The sequence below is a fragment of the Rhyacophila brunnea genome, unplaced genomic scaffold (assembly GCF_057557595.1).
Source record: "Rhyacophila brunnea isolate RB1 unplaced genomic scaffold, BYU_Rbru_1.0 scaffold_18, whole genome shotgun sequence".
Classification (NCBI taxonomy): domain Eukaryota; kingdom Metazoa; phylum Arthropoda; class Insecta; order Trichoptera; family Rhyacophilidae; genus Rhyacophila; species Rhyacophila brunnea.
In genome coordinates, this window is record NW_028232837.1 from 22,393,841 (window position 1) to 22,414,385 (window position 20,545).

At 34.4% G+C, this 20,545-nt stretch overlaps 1 protein-coding gene across 1 annotated transcript; it reads left to right on the top strand.

Moving 5' to 3' along the window:
• Nucleotides 1-7,160: 7,160 nt before the first annotated feature.
• On the top strand, nucleotides 7,161-20,524 carry LOC147073311 (salivary peroxidase/catechol oxidase-like). The gene is made up of 11 exons (XM_085945631.1): nucleotides 7,161-7,408; nucleotides 9,705-9,910; nucleotides 11,276-11,449; nucleotides 13,287-13,480; nucleotides 14,236-14,428; nucleotides 14,852-15,049; nucleotides 15,775-15,958; nucleotides 16,768-16,995; nucleotides 18,211-18,274; nucleotides 19,125-19,323; nucleotides 20,313-20,524. Exons 1-11 carry the CDS (start codon nucleotides 7,161-7,163, stop codon nucleotides 20,489-20,491), a joined length of 2,067 nt encoding a protein of 688 aa, XP_085801757.1. The 3' UTR covers nucleotides 20,492-20,524.
• Nucleotides 20,525-20,545: the final 21 nt, after the last annotated feature.

Sequence of the window (20,545 nt, forward strand, 5' to 3'; positions counted from 1 at the left end):
GAACTGTAATTCTAAACCTTTGAATTCTTTGTAATTCGAATTTCAAATTTAATTTGTTATTTATCAGTGGATAGGGTATTTAGGTAGGAACAATTTAATATTGAATCGTAAAAATATGTTAAATAAAAAATCGACATACCATTGATAACTAACTGTTCACAATGTAAACAAAGGAAATATTATTAAAGTAAATAAAGTGCTCATAATTTCAAAATATAAATCGATGTTTAATTATTTATTTTAACCCCATGACGATAATTATGAAATATTATTTTAATAATAATAATGGACATACTTTGCCGCTCCCACATTGTATAAATTTACGCGCTTTAATTAAAATAACATTCTTCCAGACCATTCGTCGATACTTACGATGAAATTGTTTTTAAAAACTCAAAAATAATATGGATACATTTGTTTGTAAATGCATTTAATATACGTCGCCGTCATTGTCGAAATCCCAACATAACATTGAAAAACATTGACATGTAGAAAAATAGTTTTTATACAATGTATGCATAGACTAGGGCTTCAGCATTCAAATTTCTTCATACAAACATGATGTACAAACATACATACAAACAAAACTATTACTTGTATCAAAAATAGCGACACCAGACACCAACACAAATTTTGTCATTAGCAGCGAACCAATCGAATGTGTGACCCATTATAAATATTTAGGTAAGCACACGGATCAATGAGAAATGGGACCAGTCTCAGGAAATAAAAACTAGAATTGAGATCGCAAGGAGCGCCTTTCTCAAAATGAGACGCCTCCTTAGCAATCGAGATCTTAACCTAGGTCTGAGACTGCGTATGGTACGTTGTGTTCTCTCAATTATTCTTTTCTATGGTATGGAAGTATGGACGCTAAACCAAGAGATGTCACGGAGACTTGAAGCTTTCGAGATGTGGCTGTATAGACGCATCCTCAAAATTCCTTGGACTGACCGGGTGACAAATGTTGAAGTTCTCAATCGAATGGGGAAGGACCGAGAAGTTCTACGTAGTATAAAAACCAGGAAACTATAGTACCTCGGCCACATTATGAGAGGACAAAAATACAGCATTCCCCAACTTGTCATTCAAGGAAAGATTAATGGGAAGTTTAGCAGAGGACGGCGCCGCATTTCGTGGCTTTTAATAACCTCCGTGATTGGTACAAGTGCAGCTCCACTGAACTGTTCCGGGTAGCAGACGATAAAGATAAGATCGCCTTGATGGTGGCCGATCTCCGCTAGGGGATGGCACAATAAGAAGAAGAAACATGACGTCGCAGCCAAAATATTGTATAGTTTTGTGCGTATGTCACTTACCAAGTCGACACCTCCTACGTATAAGGCCGGAACTGTAAAATGGTATTTTTCAGTAGTACGATTTTAATGAATTTTAATGACACCATAACGTTAGTTTTTAATGCTGAAATCGTAACTTTTTAGTTGATTGACAGACAATGACATTGTATTATTTTTATTTTTATCGCGGGGAATCATTAGTTATAATATATAGAAAACAACTACCCACCTAAACTTAGTAATGACGAAAATATCTTTCCATTAAAAAAATCAGTTCACTCAATGATTAATATGTCATTGAGCTCACTGGTCGGAACCAAAATTTATTAATTAATTAACATAAAAGGCTTAACAGGACTGTCATTTTTTGTCGGGTTCGCGATGTCTAGTTTACTTCCGTTGTCCTTGGACGTCACGTCCATAATGAGTAGCAATAACACGTGAAAATTTTCAAATTTTATTTGAATTATAGATAGGTACTTACATAGGTAATTTAAAATGTATCCAAATATTTTTGCACTATACCTATAACTCGCGAGTTTTGGAAGTTATCGGATGTATTTTAAATGTATCTGAAACAGTGGACTCGCAATATTGTCTATTGAAGCAGAGATGTCATTTAAATTAGATTTAGTGGTATATATTTTGTTTTCATACAACACATTTCTTAGATATTGGAGTCATGAAAGGATGATAAAAAAAAATGGGGCGGCATTTTGGCGCTGCCATGGGGCGGCAATTTGTCTAGGGACGTCACTGCCTCCGAGTTCCTAAACCCGCTACTGAGTAAACGACAAAAATAAATTACAAAGTAAAACTTAGTAAACATCTGAAAAGGGATGTTTTATCATTGATTGAGAAACCCGCCACGACAAAGTGGTAAAATATAAGTTCAAATCTGGCGTCTGACAAAAGGCACATGCCATTATTAAAAATGTGTGTTTGGACCAGAGCATGGATCAAACAGGTGAACTAATTTTTTAACAACCGTTTCTCGTAAAGAAAATAAATTAATTAAAAAAAAAACATCTTAGAGAGATGGCAACGTCCACGCTTGATTGTTAAGGGGGGACATGCTCAGCGTAGGTCAAAATGGAGCTTTTGTTATATTTTCAAAGCATGATCCTGCACATACCTTAAACACGCGCGTTAACATCATTTTACTCCTTACTTCAATAATTATAGTTTGTCAATTTCTGGCTACGGCCGTATGGTGTAGCTTAACCACTGGGGAATGCCAAAAGAAATGGCGTATTTCAAAAAAACACTACCTTATTCTTAGGTCAATAATTATTATAAAGCAATCATTATTCGTAGGATGTTTATCACACTTGAATGGTCAAAGACATAGCTTATAATTAGTATCTTTAGAATTATCTTCAAATGTGTTAATCTTGCCCATTTTTTGAATAATAAATTGCCTAATTCTTGTCAAATTTGGGATCACAGAGATTATCAATATATTTTTTTATCGTAAATATTTCACTATAATAATGTCGATATAAATTATACTGATGGTTTTATAAATGCGTTTAAAAATTAATATATGTCAAAAATCTTAACACCACTGCACATTTATGTACTAAAATATGACTATATTCTAAAACATTAGAGCGAGAGGTTTAAAAGAATACTATTTTATGTAATAAAAATACTTTATGCAGTCATCAAATGTTTAAAGTAAATATAAAGGATAATAAGGCTTCAAAATTATATAAATAGATTATCTACAACGTTTAAGGTATGTACAGGATCATGCTTTGAAAATAGAAAAAAAGCTCAATTTTGACCCACGCTGAGCACGTCCGCCCTTAAGCCAATTTAGTAAGGGAGATATAATATTATATTACATTTTTTATCTTTAGATAATTTAATTCGATATAAAATTTAGCAAATACATTTACAAAATTAATTTAGCACAATGTAAACGCTGCAAAAAGGTAACGTTCTAATAAATATAGACTACCAAAATTGCAAGATTGCAAAAATGTCATTATCAAGGTGTGATTTATATGCAGACATCACAATTATTCATTCTAATTTTCGTGTGGATTATGTCAAATCGCTATCAACAGAATGCTAAAAATTTTATATCAGGTATGTTAATAACGAATTTCTTTGAATTTTTATCATTTTTATTTATCTTAAAATCGCCCAAATATTTCAAACACAGATAATATTTTAATAGAGAAGCATTATAAATGTTATAAATACTACCCATTATACAATTCTCTTCACATTTTGAATTGGACAACCATAGTTTAACGATTGTTTTAATTTATGATTTTATGAATTCGGTATTATAATGTATATCGGAATATCAAATTTCTGTGGCATAATAGTGATAGTTTTTGTCGGTTTAGTAGTTGATAATGCTTGCTGTGCACACTGGGACGATCTTGTCGATGAATACTTCCCGACAACATTGCCGAGGCAGTCCAAGTATACCAGAAAGCGAATATTGGACAGCGGTAAGTTAACATTTTTTTTTATTTCATAATAATATTCCTCTTAGCCGGGTCACGCGGTTACAGTCCTACAAACTTATTTAAAGAACGGTCAAAAATGGAACCACGGACTATCATATGGACGCCATTTTGAAAATGTCATTCAAATGTCAGATTCTGTCCAGTTGCGAGTTTTGATTGGGTAGTTTTCGACTGTGCGAAAATTAGGGAATCCAATCCCGAGCCAAAATTCTGATCCCGGGATTTCGGGATTACAATTTGACAATCCCGGGATCCCGGGGCTGGTCCCGGGATTGGGATTTTTTTCCATTGTTAATATAAAATTTTTATATTTACAAATAACATTGATACAATCGGTCAAAAATAAATCTAGTATAATTTATACTATTTAAGACATTTATTGTTAATATTGTATACGTTAAATCTTGGAAATACACAAGTTTAATGGAGTAAATAATATTATAATATAAATAATAATGTGAATTTAATATGAGATTGCTATTTCTGATAGTAAAGACATAATGAATAGATCAGCGAGATTTAAAATAATAAGGCAAATAATCATGGCGTACTTATGGCCTTTCCGCTTCATAAATCTAATTAGTCAGCCAAATATGAAACTACCGTAAACCGTATGATATCATGGTGGAATTACTTTGTTAAAATTGCGAAGCATTGTTTTTTTACTAATCTTTCTCATTTTTAATAATCTATGTGAAAAAATAAAATGAATCGGCAACCTACACATCAAACTTCATTCAAACTCAGTTTATTTCTAATGTAGTTATTTTGTATTAAAAGTATTTTTTCTGTTATATTTTCCATAAAAATTGATAAAAAAATCAATCCCGGAATTATGTTTATCAATCCCGGGATTCATAGGTATCGAAAATAGCTCGGGATTCGGGATCCCGGGATTGGATTCCCTAGCGAAGATAAGTTTATAGGTCTGTACATGTAATTTGTTCCTACAACATTTCACCGTGGCACAGTTCGCCGTAAGCTTTCTTTTCAGAAAGAAATGACCGTATACTATACGGTCTCCAATTTTATTAGATTCAATATGAACATTAATTCATTTTTCATAGCTTATTTTGACAAAATTCATGAATTCAAGAATATAATAATAACCTAACCTAACCTAACAAATAATTCAATATATCGGCTATTTTCAAAATTTGTTTGCTGCTGACTTCCTGTAAAGTAAAGTTTAAGACAAGAACCGTGTTTTATTTAGACATGAATTTTATGTTAGTAATATACGACCTATAAAGGTTGAACGGTCTTTGATACAGGGCCATATATTTCCGATACATTTAACGGTGAAGTGTGATACGGTGAACTGCATACATACAAGTTTCCGGACACGGGGTCACACATCTAAACTCGTCCGACTGCAATGTGTCGAATATTTTCGATGTAATTTAATGTGACTACATCAAAATACAGCTCGAATGCCCTATTTTAGTTTGAAAAAAACTGATGTCGCAAGCAAATAAATTTCATCCTCTTGACTTTCTTCTTTCGACCATGTCCGATCCTAATAGGATCATATGGGCCTCCACAGACTAGAGGTTTGTATTAACAGATTTTGTTTTTTACGAGAAATGGATGTCAGCCACTTGCTCAACCTATTAGGTCCAAACCCTGACTCACACACAAATTGAAAAACAATATGTGTACTTGGCAGACCCAGGATTCAAACCTGAGACCCACGGCGTGATAGTCCAACGCTTAAGCCGCGCGGCCACCGTGGGCGTTTTGATTTTGGTTATTGCATATTTTATGTGCGACTGGGCTTATAGAGGATTAGACTAGTAGTCTCCAAACCTCACCTTTTTCACCTTTCTACAGTTGCACTTTGTATGAGTAGAGTTGGGAATTTCCCGAGAAAATCTCAATCTCGAGATTCGGGATTTCCCGAAATGATGAAATTTTGAATTCTCGAGATTCGGGATTTCCATAAAAAAATCTCGAGAAATCGGGAAATTTCGATCGAAAAATCGAAAAAAAATGTAAATATCCTAAAATCTGTGTAAAAACAGACAAATTCCAAAAAAATATGATTTTTTTATTTATGTAAGAAGACAAAAAAATAAAAGTAGGAAAACAAAAATAATTTAAAACATTACTTATTAAAATAGGATTTCAAAAAACACAGACTGTCAATCGCGTATGTTTTTGAGACACAAAATTCCATAATGTTACAAAAATTGTGCTCAGTTTGATTCGACGTTGGCTTAATTGTGTTAAATTCCCCGATCAGTCCTTGAATTTTCTGTTTTCTGTCCACTTTTTCCATATAGAAAATCTTTTTTCAATTAATATTTGATAATAAAGAAATCCCGAGAAAAGATTCTCGAGATCCGGGATTTCCCGAAATGTTAAAAATTTCCATTCTCGAGATTCAGGATGGAAAATCCCGAAAATTTCTCGAGAATTCCCGAAACCCAACTCTATATATGAACAACACGGTGGATTATGTGTTGTGCGGTGTACAGATTGGGCAGTTGCTACGATGTGTGGATTTCCATGACATGGATAAGCAGCATTAATTGAGGCCCTAAGAGAGAGCGAATTCCATTGTATAAGTAAATTATACTCAGGATGACAACTATGATCAGTGGCGCACCCAGGATTTAATATTGGGGGGGGCCCAAGGAGGATAATGTAAATTAGTCCCATAGGATCTTTTTCTTCTTCACACCCTAATTTCTCGTTTATCGCCCTTTTGTCTATTGCACTCGGTGTACCTATACCATGGTCCCCACATCCTGAAACGGGCCCTCAGGATAGGATATTTGGCGGGCCCCCTACCTACCGCGAACATTAAAGGCAGTGTGAAACACTACATTAACGTTTTTCAAATTGTGTTTTAGTTCAAATTAAGGGTACTCATACAGTGAAATATTGGCGATTTTTAATGCATTTACTTTAATAATGGAGCTATCGAGTATCGACACATAATAATCAAAAAATATATTGCACAATTACATAATTGAACATGTTCATGGTTATGAAGTATAATAGCGCCGCAGGCGACTTTTTTATTATTAAAGCTAATGCATGATGTGTGTTTATCTCACTTATCTGGTCAATCCGACACGCCGGGCCCCCCACAGCCCGGGCCCCCAGGCTAGAGCCCTGTCAGCCATTACCTACACCACTTCGGAATTCGGATGGACACCGAGAATTTTTTGACAGTTCCATTAGGGATTGGGTGTCTAAAATCATTCTGATAATTTTGGGGGGTGCCAGGGCCCCTTGCCCCCCCCCCCCCCCCTGGGTGCGCCACTGACTATGATAATGCCATTGAACTGAAATACCGAATCGAGAATGCCAGCCTAAACTAACCTAACCTTACGCTTCCCCAATGTTTAATTACCTTTTTGTAATGCTATCTAACATAGATGGAGCATCGATCACCCAATCAGACGTGAACCTCTGCATCCGGCAAGGTCATCGCCTAGCAAAGACTGTAACGAATCCTGACATCACTTTGAGACATACGGAAGAATTCCCTACCCTCGGCATGCATCATTTCTTCACTTCCAATGTGGATATTGAAGCTAAGTCTGCCGGCACGAGATCCAGGGCCATGCTGCTGGGAACAAAGATATTGCAAAACAAAATGACAGCTAGGTAAAATTATGATGTCCGTAGCTATTTTTTTGTAACTAACAAATTTGACTACTCCATATGTGTTTATATTTAAAATTAAGACCAATTTTGTTAATTCAAACATTTCAACTATATACTAACGACAAACAAAAATTGATAATATGGAGGAATGTTATGTTACTAAAGCCGTCTAGCGGCAGAATACAAAAGATACAATTTAATAAATTTTACCACATTTACCGATAACTTACTTTTTAATCGTAGTATAAAGAAAGAATAAAAATAATTAAATCGACTATAAAGTCAGGTCGGGGCACTGAATTTCAAGTTACGATGATAGTGCTAGTAATTTATTGATTATTTTCGGATGCAATACGGTAACCTGTTCGCAGTGCCTAAATGAAGACTGTCGATTGTGTGTTTCGTTCAATCAACGTATTTATTACCATTTATTTTAATATGATACAATCATCATTTTCTACTAACAATTTACCATATTGCACTTGAAGTATGTACAATAACCAGCACTACGATCGAAATTTAAAGTTTCGTTTCACGATCAGACTATAGTGAGCCTTAATTAAATCAAAGATAATCAAGGATTTCTGGTTATATAAATTTTTATGTTTTTAGATAGGTAAGTTCATTTTTTACCACGTTTTTATTAGCTCGTTTTCTTGTTTGTCCAGTACAAATCTTGCAATCGATTTTTCACTAACTTCCCGACTACATAGACATTTAAAACTTTTAGAATATACCAGAACACGATGACAATGCATTATTTTAATACTTTTAGCCGTCTTTAAGCAGAATTGAATTCATTTTCAGTTAATTCTGTTTTGTATGGAAAGTTAGTTCGGAAAAAATCCGCAAGGTGGCGCTTCGATCGAATTCAATGCTTGCACTTTTGCGTAACGGCTAACGAATTAACTCGCTTTCTTGTTTTTTGTTTGTTTGTTTTTCCTTCATATCAATTACAAGTTTTAAAAATCTCACTTATGTTATTCAATTAAATAATGTTTGAAAATTTCTTATAATTGCTATCTTTATTACGCATTTGATAATTTTCTATCAAATTGATAGGATAATTCATCAAAAAAAAATTTTAAGTATTTATTTATACATAAAATTGTCAAGTTTATATAATTCAACAGAATTTAAAAACGTGGTATATAAAAAGTTCTTTTTATCTTGTAATTTTTAATTAAATTTAAAATAACTACAATAATACTACGAACTATTCAAAAAATGGCTTTTGAGAGGTCTTATTAAACTACGTTTTAATGATAAAATATTCAATAAAACCCATGGCTCGAAATGGACCGGAACGCACCGAAGCGCCATTCCGGTTCATAAAATCTCCAAAATTATCGCTCCATCTCGTGGAAATATTAATTTGACCGCCTGAGCTAGATATGTCACATAATAAAAATCTAACAGACTTATTTTTATAAAATAAGTACATATTCAATTAGATAACAACGTTAATATTTTCATAAAATTATCGAGCGCTCCAGTTCGTAAAATTTTCCATTTCGAGCGCTGTAAAAACCAACGGTTTTTATAATTTGTGAGTTTCATCATTATATTTAAAAATATATTTATTTTTCGTTCTAATGTTTTTAGATATTCATTCTACGATACGTATCGATTAATTAAAACACTAACTTAAAATAATTACATAGCATATTATAAAGAATAAACTATGAACCTAGAGTCGCTTTAAATTAAATAATTGATGTATCTCTATATTATGCCAGCGCTCCATTGGCGAGCCAAAAGTCCGAGGACAATAAATCGTCCGATTTGTCTATGCTTTGCTACTGATCAACGAATGAATAAAAAAGTCGAGCTGTCAAAAGGGAAAAGTTACGATTCTCGTAATGTTTTCCGATAATCCTATAATTTTGTGCTATTTATATGTAGACTTGCATAAAATAATATACCTAGCAGTGAAAACAACACAAGTTTTACGATTTCTTTTATGAATTTCATAAATAAAAAATAATTGGTAAATCTCTCATTTTCTAATGTGTAAATTAACAAATTAATCAATGAAAATGTTTAAAACAATTACCTACAGATTTTTTTTCGGTCCGAATGATTGCGTATTAATGTAAAATCGAATTTACATAGTGATCGACTGACGAAGTATGGCAAAAATATCAAACATGTTTGAAATCCAACGAGCCTGGTCTGCGGATTAAAAAGTCCGCAGACCTGGAGTGCTCCACGCGAAAAAAAAGTCCGAAGACTGTAAATCGTCTGACTTGCGTGCCAATGGAGCGCCGGCTTTATATTATTATTTTCATTGCAGTGGCAGTATGACGCCAAACACATTCATGGCATACCTGAAAGCGCGCGGCTTCAAGACTCCTGGTTCAGCATACTTCACGATCGAATCGTGTCTGGGGTCATCGTCTGGACCACCCTTAGATGGATATTGCAACAATCAAGCGCACCCAAGCTGGGGAGCTGCCTTCACAACATTCACGAGGGTTGCACCTACGAATTACGCCGATGGTAAAATATCATAATATAATATAATTTTACATGACTATTGTATATTCTGCTCTAGACATTATTTTGAAGTTGATGAAAGATAAAACTAAACAAATGATAATAGCGGTTGCATTCGAAGTACTCACTGAAAAAATAGTTCGTAATTTGAGACGTATACACAGACATCTATTATATTCTATACACAAGGCTGCTATCGGCGGCTATCGAGGGCAGTTTACCAAATTTATGTATTGGGGTATTATAATTGTTACAATAAGTTAGCCGTCTAAGCTGTCAAAACTGTCTGTCTCGCTCTAAAAGTTAACACCAAGGTGCTGTTAAATGTTAAAGCACTTTTTAGTCCCGTGCAGCATCGCTTCGGGGCAAGAAAGTGTGGCACTAAAATCTTTTCATTCTGACACGTTTATAGCGTCATGGAAGGCGGCTGTGCACAAACCGCTACTGCATATATGTACATGGCGGGTGGAGATGAGGTAACTCAAATCAGTTCAGATGGTTAAGTTATTGTAACAACTAACCGCCTCAATACATAAATAATAAAACTACCCTCAATAGCCGATGATAGCAGCCTTGTATGCTTTTTCAAAGCATATAATATAATATGTGAGGTTTTTTTTATTACCAAGTCTCAGGTCAGGCTTATTTAGCTGTACATTTATATTTATATAATGTCACTTGCTTACTAACTTCAACCGGTCACGCTCTAGTATTGGGGAATAGTGCAAGCACAAGGTCACGCCACTTCCTTCTGTCCATCACCACGTCTCGCACCTCCCTCCATGTGAAACCTGCAGCGCGTAGATCGCTTTTGTAACAGGGTTAGGGAAGGTCGGCCACGATGTCGGACCCTTATTCCTAACTTCAGTCTTCAATCACTGAGGGCTGCCGTGATTGATAATTTTGAATTCGAAGGTTCTAATTGTTACAATAAGTGCTAATACTTCGATACAAACCTACCCTAGAAAGCTGCCGTAGCGGCCGAAAGCAGTCTTGTGTATATAATAGATACGCTGGTCGTCCGACATAATTCTAACAAACACACTTTAACAAGGAGTGGCAAAGAAATTTAATGATGTTGGAATTAGGTACCTACCAATTTATTTTCAATTCTTTAGGCATTTTTCTGTTGAGGCACGCATCTAAATAATAAAATGGCGGCATAAAAAGTTCCTAATATTTAACAATTATTTAGATTTCGTCAAAATATTTTTCCCCTGTTTATTCCTCTTTTGATGTCACCTTCGCATCCGCCATTATCTGTGACGCTGGACCATAAATAAACATATTCACTTGCCACATAATATACGTTATTATCACAATAAAAATAGTAAGTAATAATTTCAATGTTTATTTATTATTATTAAGGAATATACTCGATGCCAGTCTCGAAGAATGGAGATCCATTGCCATCTCCTCGACTCCTGTCAACCAAGCTGTTTCCGGATAGGCCCACCACAAGCTTTGTCCTCACCGCTATCGCCAGCAATTGGGGCCAGTTTGTCGCCCATGATTTGACTCTCAGGGTAATGGAGCAAGGTGGTAAGAAAACAATCATTTCATCAAATAATCAATTTGTATTACCAATAGTGTGGCCGTTTAAGCTGAAACTTGATAATTCTAACCAACGGGACAACCCTAAAGGCCTCTATGGGCACAACCCGAGTCAAAATTTTATACAAAATTAGAATTCTTTCGATTATTTAATATATTAAGATAGTAGTGGCGCTTTTCGCAAGTGGACTGTAATTTTAAGGATGATATGGATTCCGGATCGGTAAATGTGCCGCAGAGGTGGACATGAGATTTTACAACTTTCTTTTTAGACTAAACCAAACCTAACCTAATCTAACCTACCCCAACCTAATATTACCTCATATAATCTTAGTTTGTGATAATGGTGTATCGAAATGTATGCAAATTTCAAATTTTCAATTAACGATTATTGGATCGAAAAGCCGATGTGCCGACAGAAAAATGTATTTATTATAATTGTCTACATGGAATAAACTGTTTTCGTAAAAAAATATATATAAAAGCTCGTGTTCACCTCTGCGGCACAATAACCTCCGGATCTAGGGGTGGGGGCGATTTAACAGAATGCCAGGCACTGACATTTATGATGGCTCCGTGGTCTGGTTGCACTTTCACTCGCGCGGTATTGTTTGTTGGGCTACCCGGTGCGCGGCACTTGACGGTACACAATTTATGGATGATAATATAATATGGGGTTGATGAATGATTATGATAGGGTGTACGATTGATGGACGTGACGTTCACTCAAATCGTAACAGACTTAGTGCAACGAAGGTCAAACAGATACTTTTGACTCACTCGGTAGTTAACGACGGCCGCTATCAGGAGCCCGCAGCACGACCGCTTACTTGATTGTCATTCGAGCTAACTAACTGTTATTTGAATCACGGTCTCTCATGACCCGTAATTGCTAATTGTCTGGTCTTGTGACAATAATACTGGGATTTGAGGGAGGTGGAAAGTGAGGATTACAGCCACCGCAATTTGGCGCAACCAGATAGGTACCTACCGATTATATCTTTGTCATCTTTAGGATCCACTGCTATATACCTATTGACATAGAGAGAAATTTGAGACATTTTTTTCAGAATTTACATTTTAAAATGTTTTAAATAATAAATATCGACTGTGGAAAGGAAAAATGGCATAACCCACACGTCAAATCAAATTTTACAGGAGGCACATAAACGTTTTTGTTATGGTTTTCGGACAACATTAAAATACAAAATAAACATAACCTTGAAGTGTATGATAACTAATAATTTTGTTTTTATATCCTTAATCTGCTAATCATTATTGAGTTAATTTAAAAAAACCAACTGAAATGAGGGTTAAGTCGTTTTTCTCACTCACTTCCTTCTTTTTTTAAATTGTTAGCTAAATTTAGATAATAAATCAGTATTCACAGCTTACATCCTTTGGACAAGTGTATTTAGTCGTGTACAATGTTAAAACCTATTTTGAAAAAACTGAGGGTTACGCCCTTTTTCCTTTCTACAGTCGATATGTATCCAAAAACATTAAAAAGATAATATTAATAATAAATAATAATTTTAAAATAAACAAACGTTCACTATTATGTTCGTATATCATTTAATTAGAATACTTATGTACAGTAAAAACAAAACAATGAATCGGTTGGTCGATGGTGTGCGTGCGGATGGAAGCCGTACTAAACACCTGCCAGCCGATGAGCACGTACTCGTAGGCATTCGTACGTATTTGAAGGCATACAATCGTTGAACTGAATCATTGTTTTGTTTTTACTGTAAGTATTGTTATTTTATCTTATGGGAGTGGATTAAACCAAAAATAATTATTTTCGATTAAGATTGTTAGTCAGTTTCCAGCGGTATCCAATGTTGTTCCTCTGACGGGTCGAGAGAATTGCAAGGCACCGATCGCCATTGGGCCTGTGCCCCAATTGCTGTGAGTCACGATGACCCATTTTACTCCAAACACAACGTCCGCTGTCTCAACTATGTTCGGTCAATGACTGCGCCCAACCCTGAAGGCACGCTTGGTCCAGCAGAGCAGGTAGTTTTCAGTATATTATTATCTATATAGTTTTATTTTTACAATCTACACACAGAATAGGGCAAACAGAGTTGTTGACAAAATCATCTTGTATATTTTCCTTTTTGTATACAAATGAAAGTACCTGCAAAAAATATTAGTAAAACTAAGCCTAGTTGCACATACAAACTCGTCTCAACTGCAATACGTCGATGTGATTTTGTTTTCATTCAAAAAACACAAATTATCTAACTTAATATACTGTTGGTGCAATATTTTGGTTGAAAAAAAACATCTGCTGTCGCTTGCAACAAATTTCACTTGATACGGGACTCGTGTAGAATAGCAAAATGTTACAGTAGCGCTTGTGCAGATATTGCTCTTTGCAGTTAGCCATTCATGTCACGTCACTGTCCCGGCTGTGTGTGCGGAAGAGATTTACAACATTGCTGGCAGTTTTGATATATTGCCATGTTGCAGTCGAGACGATTTTGTATGTGAGACCGGGCTAATGATTGAAACATATTAAATAACCATGTTACAGGCACTATAAATGCTTTGCATATCCAGATATAATCAAAATATTCATCATTGTGTACGTACCTATATGAAAAATTACGTAACTAGCTAAATTCACAATTATTGAAATAAGCACGTCAACAACATGCTGACATTACTTTTCTATACTCACCAAATCAAACAAACTAGAAACAGTCTAAAATCGCTATGAAGTGTTGTTATATAAAAAACTGATTTAATTACATATTTAAATATAGCTCAATGCAGTATCAGGATTCCTTGATGCGTCATCGGTCTATGGAACCCGCTCTTCATTATCCAGCTGGCTACGAGCATATCGTGGTGGTCTCTTGCGGTTGACTGCAGACGGCTATCTTCCAACAGTTCAGAACTCGTCAGCCACCTGCGACTGTCCCAGGATATCAACCCACTGTCCATGCTATCAAACAGGTATGAAAAACCATGTTGATGGGTTAGTATGCAGATAGATGAAGTTTTTCTATACAGAAATATATATTGTATGTCCATAAAACGTATGTAAAAAAATTGTTCTTCCAAATAATGTACCTATTTGAGAACATAATGTAATATGTTATGTATGTACTCAAATATGAACATTATTTAGACGAACAATATTTTTCCATGCACTTTATGGACATACAATATTTACACCAAGTCCAGACTATAGTACAATAAAAACGCACCTGTTCATATCATACCATTGGTCCAATATTATTGTCACATTCAAATACATAATAACCATGTCACCTGTGTCAACCATGTAAACTCATTCATTTCGTGTGTATCCTTTTAATCCAAAGCCTCTCAATTAGTTATGTTTGATGTAATTTGGACTGTGTGAAATTTTTTAAGGTGATGCTCGCGTAAATCAATCTCCCATACTGGTATCACTGCAAACAATCCTGGCTCGAGAACATAATCGGTTAGCTGATCTCTTGATGAGCTACAATCCTCACTGGACTGATGAGAGACTCTTCACGGAAGCTCGTCGAATCCTGATTGCTCAGATACAACACATCACATACTACGAGTGGCTGCCATTGTTAATCGGTAAGAAATATATTTCATTGAAGTAGAGTAAAACGTTGAAATATAAATTTATCCATAGGGTTCAATAGTTTGTGCTGGTAACAAAAAAGGACGTGAACTACATTTGGAGTTAATAGGGACGGTCCCTACTTGATGATTTTTATGGAAAATAAACTAGAAAACATAATATGTGTCATATTTTAACAATTTCTAAAAATTCTGAGTTTTTTACTACATACCTATTTAGAAAATCTCTCCATTTAAAACTAACGAAATGGAGATATTTCAGGATAGGTGAGGGCATATCATTTTCTTTTATTGTTTTAGATTTTAGATTAGATTTATAATAGATTTAAAACTGCACCACAGGCGATGTTTTCGCTATCCTCCACTAACAAATTCATGGTAAAAAATCCCCCTGGAAATTGTATAGCTTTATGTCTCCGGCCAATTCCTCGCACCCTTTGAGTGTCATAATTATAAAGAATTACATTTCTGTAGAAATGTTTTATGCATATTATGACACTGACACCAACCTGAAAAACATAGAATGGGATGTTCCCTAGTAAATAAATATCTCCGTCTAAACAGCGACTCCATTACTTCTTTGGAATTATATGCTTGTTCGCTGCCTCGGGTACTAAAATGAGCAGCACCCACCTGTTTTATTGAACTTAATATTTTTTTTCCCAATTTTATCAAATCCCATTTCTATCCTTCATTCATATACTTGTAATAATTTCTAGGTAAAACCTATGTCCAACGCCACGCCATCTCTCCGTCCGGACTTTTTTCTTTTGACTACAATCCCGATCTGAATCCCGGAGTGATAAACTCATTTGCCACTGCAGCATTTAGATTCTTTCACACACTTGTACCAGGAGATTTCACCATGTGTTCCTCACACGGCCATGAGGAACGACGATTCAGGTGATAATATAAATCTTTCCAAATGATATAAACCTATTGAAGAACCATAGAGTAATTATCATTATAATGTTGTATTTTGAAATTAATATGCCCCACACAACAGTGGTGAAGGTTCCTTATAAAACAATTATTTACCGTTTACCTTCCAAAATATTTTTTAATTATAAGCAATTTAGTATAATACAATTCACAAATAAGATAGATTCATTCATTCATTCATTACCTTATCACTTATGTCTTATAGCAAGAGATATGTGTGTATTTTAAATCACCAGTGACAATATACTAAATAATCTTATAAATGAATAACTTACCTATATAGATTGTATTAAAATGTGTGTAATTGACTAATTGATTTTGGGTGAAAAAAGCTAATACCATCTAGCCGAAAATTATCAAAGCAAGATGTCATTGTACTACACCCAAGGTAAGCATCGATTCCACAGCATAAGGAAGACAGAATAATAATTATTTATAAAGGCCATCCATAGATTGAAACCGAATGTGGGTTTGAACCGTGTGCCATACTAAACTTATGATTTTTTCACAAAGTATATTATAAGCATCTGAGCGTTTCCATTTATGTTTATACCATACTCTTACACTTACAAACTTAGTAAAAATATATTTTCATGAAGAGAAATCATAAGTTTAGTATGGCACACGGTTTCAGCCTATGGATGGCGTCTTAATATAATTTAACACTACTTATGATGTCTCATATGGTCTATATTCAAATAATAACGTGACATATAAATATTGACCAACAGCACACTGGCAACATTTTGACAATAAAAATATTTTTGCAGGTTAAGCGATCACTACTTAAAACCGCACATCGTAGAGCAGTACCCAAATGCATTGGATCAATTAATTCAAGGTGCCATCTCTCAGCCAGCTATGGAAGCTGACGCAAGTTTTACTAGCGAGGTTACGAACCTTCTATTTAAATCTTCAAATGACTGGGGACTCGATTTGGCTGCGATAGATATACAAAGAGGAAGAGACCATGGTCTGGCATCTTATAATACTTTTCGGTGAGTATAAATTTGATAAAATAGAATTGTCATAATTTGAAAATATCGAAACAAACCTTTACAAGAAGTAGTCTAAATGTATGAATGTGAAGAAATACCTACTATCATCAAATGAAAACATCAAGGCGCCATCGACAAGTACAATAATTTAAGTTTTTCTCTCCTGATTAAAACTTAAATTATATCACTATATAATATAGTGAAATTTTGTAATATTGGTGGAATTACTGGAGTACCGTGCCTCCGGCATAGGTTTATATCTTGACACACCTTCTCTCTCCACCATATCGCTCCATCTTTACCTCTTTAGCAGGCCCACAGCATTCGTTTGTTCTGTGTTGAAAAGACCGAATTTCTTTATCAAAACAGTCAGAGAAATTTCGTACTGCGATTTGGTACGCAATACAAGAGAATATTCTGTCATAGACTGTAGAAACTGTAGAACATTAAATTTGTGATTTGCATTTGATATAATAGTTTCTGGATTTCCATGAAGGATTATTTGAATCCTTCATTACACAATCTTGCCTTTCAGCAACAAACTATATTCATTATATTTATTTGTGAGAATGAAATTTGATTTAAAAATCTACAGTTCCCTGAGTAGTGGTTAAAGTATGCTTATAAAATAGTTACTGTTTTTATTCACATGTGCCACTGTTAATTAAACATTAACGTTATAAACATTAAACGTTTATAAAACATTAAATTTGATCAAGCAAGAATAATAATCAATCAATTTTTTTAATCACACATAAAATTATATAAAAGATTAACGTACTTCATTGCAGAAATGAAACACCATGCATTTAAGGGTTAAGTGGCTATTTTTACTTTAGGCTAGCCGCGCACTAGGCACTAGGCACTAGTGCTGCAGCAGCCAACATGATTTCGTATTTGTATTAAAATGTATTCAAGCGAACGCACTAGGCAGCCAAATATCGTTTTCTTATTGTGGCTGCTGCAGCCAGGGTGAGAATTGCTAAGAATTTTCTAGGTGCAGGATTTGAATCTGCAACACAATGCTTATGATGCAGACAATCTATCACTACTAGGTACACCGCAGGTAGTTTCCATAAATAAGGAAAAATTATGCTGAGGTAGTCAAAGCCAGAAATAATGAGCAGATATATTGAATTTCAGTTAGGGTGTCCAATTATATTTAACTAAACTATTAATAAATTATTAAACTGTCATCAATATTTTATATTTTAGATCTGTATGTGGTTTGAAAAAGGCAAACTCCTTTCAAGATTTATCAGGTGAAATCTCCAATGAGGTAAGTGTGATTCTTAAACTTTTTCTTGTTAATACATTCACTGATTAGACTTTTCAAGAAAACTTCCAATGAGAGTGTCTCCATTTGTGTCAGTTGTAAAGAGAGAGCTACTCCAGTCTGCCGGAACTTCTATTAATAATGCCTGAATTACTAAGCATTTAGTATATTGTCATGGTAAGACAGAAGGCTTTTTCTCATGTTGGCTTGAATAACAGAAAATTGATTACAAAAAAAAATTGTTTATTCAATAAATAAGTCACAAGATCTAAGAACGTAGCATTTGATATTGAATATACATAATTTGGAACACCTCATAAACAAGCCTAGTAGAAACATATTGCTACAGAGAGGAACTCTAATCCACATCCATTGGATTCCTGCCAATATGCTTTACTAATTAAGCCACCCTTGCCATACCTAATCATGACGAAATTAACCAACAACTATGTATTATCCCATTATGTTAATACTGGCTTGAATCAAAGTATTAACAATAGGTGCTTACCTAGAAATTATTATTATTATGTTGTCATTTCATGTGATTAATAATTTTCTCGAATGTCACGATGAGTGTTTTTAATAGTTTTTTTGTATATGCTTGGGAATCAGCTGTTCGTGTAATTGTTCAGGGACGAGTGTGGATATGTGTGGGTAGGTGATGAAGGGAAATCATGTGTAACATCTTCCCAACTTATCCATTTGTGTTTATCAAAATTTGAAGACTTTAATCTATATTTGCATTCATATATAACTAGTCACTTCTTCTGGTGACACATTGTCCAAATTATAAATGCGAAATTTTGTTGAATCATTAATCAACGTATTTTAAATATTAATTTGTATTTTTTAGAGAATTGAAGCCCTACAGAAACTGTACAATTCTGTCGATGACATAGACCTATTTGTCGGCGGGATAATGGAGAATGATATCTACGGTTCACTCCTCGGTCCTACCTTCCAGTGCATCGTCGCTGAACAGTTTTACAGGACACGGATCGGCGATAGGCATTTTTATAACATCGGCGATATGTCTCATTCATTCACAGCAGGTATGGATTCTTTTCATATAGTTAAAGGCATTGTGAATTTAGTTTAGTTTTGCAAATGCTACCATAGCAATCATGGATTAAGTTTCAGACAATACTAATTAAATTTCACATTGCCAGCATTATCACCAATTGACCATGTTCCTGATTTGATAGATTAAAGTTTGACACACAATATGTATCAATACTATTTTTGCTCAGCACTATTCAGAACAGGTTAAAGCGTTAAACTTTTGGTCGGTGTATCAATTATTCGAATCTAGCTAGCTGGGTAAAATTCAGGTTATTTTTTTTCAATATTTATGCGATCTGGATCTACACCATAAACTCAACACAATGAGTACTTGACTAACCAGCAATCCTAGTAAAAAAAAAGAAACCATTTCTGTCCTAAATAGGATAATATAGGTATCGACAGTGTTAAGGCTGATAACAGAACAATCGGTGGTTCGAATCCAATGGAATGCGTTTTTTTCGTGTGAAAAAATAAATTATGTGTTACATGTCGCACGCGAAAAATACACTCTGATCTGATTTCCCAAACGCGCCAAAAGAAGTATAACTTCAAAAATCCTTCAAAAGATACCTTAACACTGTCGTTACCTATATTATCCTATTTAGGACAGAAATGGTAACTTTCAATTATTATAACATCTGTGTGCAAAAGGAAAAGGTAGGTAATATGTAATTACGTCTAAAATCAATACTTTTTTCAGGAGAGCAAAAATTAAATTAAATTCAGGACCAATTTTTTTGTGAATTTCTTATTTCTATAAATTGTATGTAAATATATTAATTCATCAGAGTTTATTCGACTCATCCCATTTCTTCTTTACCATTAAATTTGGTTGTTTGAATGAAACATCTCGAAATCGATACTATATCAGGCGACATCCATTTACCTAGATAAGGAAACCTAGTTCAATCAATGGCAGATATAATATACTATACTCACATTACATAATTAGATATACTTACGAATTTTTTTTCAGCCCAATTACGAGAGCTCAAAAAGTCATCCATTGCAAGACTGATTTGTGAAAACACCGATGATATCCAAGAAATTCAAAGCAAAGCTTTCGAAACAAAAAGTCAATACAATCCGCTGTGTAGCTGCAGTGACACAGAAAAAATTCCATCCATCGACTTGAAGCATTGGAAGGAATATTAAATAAAAACAATAATCTTTCGATATAAGGAATGTGAAAAATATTTATTAATTTAT

What these genes read in the sequence shown, in the direction of transcription:
- LOC147073311 (XM_085945631.1), top strand. Translation starts at nt 7,161, where the DNA reads ATGCTATCTAACATAGATGGAGCATCGATCACCCAATCAGACGTGAAC. An exon ending in CAAAACAAAATGACAGCTAG is followed by an intron (nt 7,409 to 9,704) that starts GTAAAATTATGA and finishes TTTTCATTGCAG; the next exon opens with TGGCAGTATGACGCCAAACA. An exon ending in GCATCTTATAATACTTTTCG is followed by an intron (nt 16,996 to 18,210) that starts GTGAGTATAAAT and finishes TTTATATTTTAG; the next exon opens with ATCTGTATGTGGTTTGAAAA.